The 4533-nt window shown below is 36.4% G+C and overlaps 1 protein-coding gene across 1 annotated transcript; it reads left to right on the top strand.

Annotated features, from left to right (window-relative positions):
- Window positions 1-1828: 1828 nt before the first annotated feature.
- On the top strand, window positions 1829-3166 carry LOC127242383 (U-box domain-containing protein 21-like). The gene has a single exon (XM_051261901.1). It carries the CDS (start codon window positions 1829-1831, stop codon window positions 3164-3166), a length of 1338 nt encoding a protein of 445 aa, XP_051117858.1.
- Window positions 3167-4533: the final 1367 nt, after the last annotated feature.

Here is a 4533-nt window from a genome sequence, read left to right as displayed (position 1 = left end):
TAAGTACTGGAATATTAGCAAAATCTTAATATATATTTATTTAAGTTATTGCAAATATTAACATAATCCAATATTTAACTATTTATAGTTACCATATCGATAATATTTTTAAATATATTGTTAATTTTAAAAATTTATATGATAGATTATTTTTAACAAAATAATTGAGTCTAAAAAAATAAAAATAAATAATTTATTGACAATAGATGAAATTTAAAAACTCTAATACTAAAAAAATACTATATGTTAAATAAATTTAATAATATTTTATTTTAATAGACAAACTTCAATTTTTTGTTGAAAATTCATGATGATATATTAAATAAATATATATATTTTGTTAAAATATAAATTTATAACCAATAATATTTTTATAGTTAAAATATAATAACAAACAAAAATTAATACTTTAGAGTAGATAGCTAAGTTGGCATGACAAGTTGTATAAGTCTTAAAATAGTGTGATACGAAGTAATTCCGAAAAAAATAATCGTGCGTGGTTGCATTGGACAAAAATTATAATATAATTATATATTTTTTTTCAAAAATATAAAGTCACGAAATTGTTACAACTTTCGTTAATATAAAATCACGGAGGTGTAATGGTATTATTTTGTAACTTATTGTCACGAAAATGTCACAATTATAAAATATTCACGAAATTTTGTTGCAGCTTCTGTTGCTATATAAAGTCACAGACATGTCATTGTATTATTCTATAACTTATTGTCACAGAAAAAGTCACCAGCAAAATTCCAGGGAACTGGTTTCGTATATTTTTCCGTGACTTTTTAGTAAAAAATTATAAATTTGTATTAAAACCGTGATTATTTTTACGGCAACTATAGCCTAATTTTCAGGTAGTGCCACAAATTAAATGCTCATATAATAATGCTTCCCGGTTCCACCTAAATAGTCATATTTTTTATTCAATTTTATCTTACTTAGACAATTAATTTTTATTTATTATCTTTGTAGTCTTCATTTAATTACCAATTTATCTCGTTATTAATTTTATTTGTTAAAATATTATCACATTCTATCAAAGAAAATTTTAATATTTTTTTTTGTGTTATGTTACACAATCTTATTTATCAATACAGTACTATTGCTCTGTATTTTATTACAATTTTTTTTTTGAATAAAAAACAATCCAAGTAGAACTATAGTGAATAATAATAATAATAATAATAATAGTTGTTTATTGAATTCCTTCTGGAATGAGTAGAGTTTGGTTTGTTGAATATAAGATGAATTAACGGAGGGTCGGTCCACCGACTCGTTGACGTCTTCCGGTCCAACTTTTGAAACAGCCAATTAATTATTTATGTAATAATTCCATTCCATATTCAAAATTTACCCATTCTCGTCAACGGTCATACGTAAATTTGAACCTTTCTGTTTCAAGCTTTCCTTCACACCCTTTTGTTTCTTAATTCAAATCTAACACAACACTACACACCGTCAAATCGTTTTCATAATAATACTTTTAAGTTTAAGTTGAATATGATTTTTTTATGTCATAAAATAAATAAATAAATAATATGAAAGACTTACCGGCTAATTATTTGATGGTAGAAATCACTAAAGAAAACGACGAGGTTTGGGTCTCCCATCTCCTACGGTTTTGAAAGTCCTGCCGCGTCGCGTCGCGTCGCGTCCGCCATACTCACGCACGCACACGTCCCGCAGCTATATATAATATGTCTCCTCCTAACACTATATATATATAAATACATGTACATATTGGTCGCCGTGATTTTCGGATTATCTCTTCCAAACTGAATACATAAACTTCTTCTGTGGGATTAATTGAGGACTACTGAGCATGACCTGGTCATGGAGAAACCGAAGAGCCGCCCGCCGCACGGCCGCAGAGAAATCCGGCGAGCTGGAGCTGGAGCTGATCATACCGGAGCAGTTCCTCTGCCCAATTTCGCACGAGCTTATGAAGGACCCCGTGACCCTCTCCACAGGCATGACCTACGACCGCTCCAACATCGAGACGTGGATCGACGCCGGCAACTCCACCTGCCCCGTCACCAACCAGCTCCTGCCCAATCCCGACTCCTCCATCCCCAACCACGCCATCCGTAAAATGATCCAACACTGGTGCGTGCAGAACACGTGCCGGGGAATCGAAAGAATCCCCACTCCCAAGATCCCCATCACTTCCCACCAGCTCTCCCAAACCCTCTCCCAAATCGAAGCAGCCGCACGAAGAAACGATGACCAAAAGTGCAAGGAGTTTGTCGCCAAGATCACGTCTTGGGCGCGAGAGAGTGATCGGAATCGACGCTGCATTGCCGCCAATGGCACCGCCGCAGTTCTGTCCAAAGCTTTCGACTCATTCGCCTGCAGAAACGATGGCTATGCCATTAAAGATGGGGACATATTGCAAGAGCTTCTATCAGGTCTAATGGCAACAATCCCCTTTCACGACGAAGCAACAAATCGAAACCTTTCGAGCACGCCGTCACTCGAGAAACTTGTATCGATAATGAAAGCCGGAAGCTTGTCGTCGCGTAGAAACGCTGTAATAGCGGTCAAATCGATCCTATCATTCGACGAAAACAAAGCGGAGGAGATTACAAAAATTGAGGGAGCCTTGGAAACCCTAGTGAAGATGATCAAAGAGCCAATTTGCCCAACCACAACCAAGGCTTCGCTCCTGGCAATGTACCACACATTGAAATCGCCGCAAAGCGCCGCCATTGCGGCAAGATTGGCGGAGACAGGATTGGTGGCGGCGTTGCTAGAAATTCTGGCGGAGTCGTCGGGGCGGAGCGTGTGCGAGAAGGCGCTGGGGGTATTAGACGGGCTCTGCATGCACGGGGAGGGGAGGTTGAAGGCGTACGAGAATGCGCTGACGGTGGCGGTGTTGGTGAAGAAGCTGCTGCGCGTTTCGGAGGTGGCGACGGAGCTGGCGATCTCCATACTTGTGAAGCTGGGAAGGCACGATGAAGATGGGGAGACATGTGTGAATGTGATGATCGAAGCCCTGGAAGTCGGGGCGTTCCAGAAGCTGCTGCTGCTGCTGCAACTAGGGACGAGTGACGTCACCAGGGAGAAGCTTTCGGAACTGCTCAGACTGCTCAATTTGTATCGACCCAATGTGGAGTGCACTGATTCTTTGGATTTCAAGCATCTCAAACGCTCTTTTTGAACATTTCCCATTTCCAGGTAGCTTAATTAGGTAGAGAAACATAGGCAGATAGAGATTTTTTTTTTTTCAAAAAAAAAAAAAGAGAGAATACCGATAATTAAAGAATAAAAACACAATTATATATTTCTTGATTCATGATTCTTGTGCATACACGTTTAGTGAGTTTATTCAATTATTAATTCCTTTGAATCATCGAATATTAGTACAAAGAACACAATTATATATTTCTTGATTCATGATTCTTGTGCATATGAGTTTAGACAATTATTAATTCCTTTGAATCATCGAACATTAGCACAAAAATTGGCGTTATGTTTTGATTGCATTCATCCTTTTACATCTACACACATATATACATATATGATGTATATATAGCAAGGGAGCAAGTAACTCCTCGATCGACTTTATAAAATGAATTAGAACACTTCGGTGAATCTTAGAACTGATTAATAGGGATTGGCAAATCCCAATATAGAAACAGCGCTAACTAGGTTCTTATTAGGATCAAATACAGAATTAACTTGTCCAATGAAAAAATTCATATAGCAAATTCTCATTGGGCAATCGTAACATCACTTATCTTAGGAATAACGAACCCAAGTAAACACTCTTGAAGAATGTTACATATCAAAACACTAGATATTTAACACACATTTATAAGGACAGAGGAAAACCTACACCCCGATCAAGTTTTATTCAAGTAAACTAATGTACTATAAAATGTTATAGGTATGGAACACCTTAGATCACAAAGAATCAAAATAATCAATCGACGCACTTATAAACATAGAAAAACACAACGTTCTAATGAACATATGGTAAACCAAAGCTGTACAAACCAAACGGATCAAGCAGCATAAAAAAATTAGATCAACACCACCATAGGTGACAAAAACAAGTATCAACAATCACCAGTAGTGTTTTACTTAAGCCTTGTACACCAACAATAGTCAATATATCAAAGATTCACAACAAACGGAGCAATAACCTATAGTAAAAGAACAACAACAATAAATAGTTTGAATAATAAAGAATGAAGGCGAGATGAAAGAACACTAGTGCGGAGACTGATGAAAGAGAGAATGACCTGAAAACGAAGTGAAGCAATTAAAGTAATTGTGTGAATAGTGTGCATAGGTGAGTAAGGAAAAGTGTATGGATAAAGTGAGAGCGACAACGGCGGCATTCCTAGTGTGTGAAGATAAGTGTATGGACATAGTTGTATACGGCGACCGTAGCATGCACAATGATAAAGAAAATCTGTTTATGAAACAGAGAGTTTATTACTGTGGATAAGTAGCGCAACAAGATGATAAGTTAATGAAAGTTACCCGTGAAATGATAATGGTGATAATATGTATATAAGT

Source organism: Andrographis paniculata, unplaced genomic scaffold (genome assembly GCF_009805555.1).
Source record: "Andrographis paniculata isolate CXL003 unplaced genomic scaffold, ASM980555v1 Contig86END, whole genome shotgun sequence".
NCBI lineage: Eukaryota > Viridiplantae > Streptophyta > Magnoliopsida > Lamiales > Acanthaceae > Andrographis > Andrographis paniculata.
This window is presented reverse-complemented; position numbering and strand designations above follow the sequence as displayed.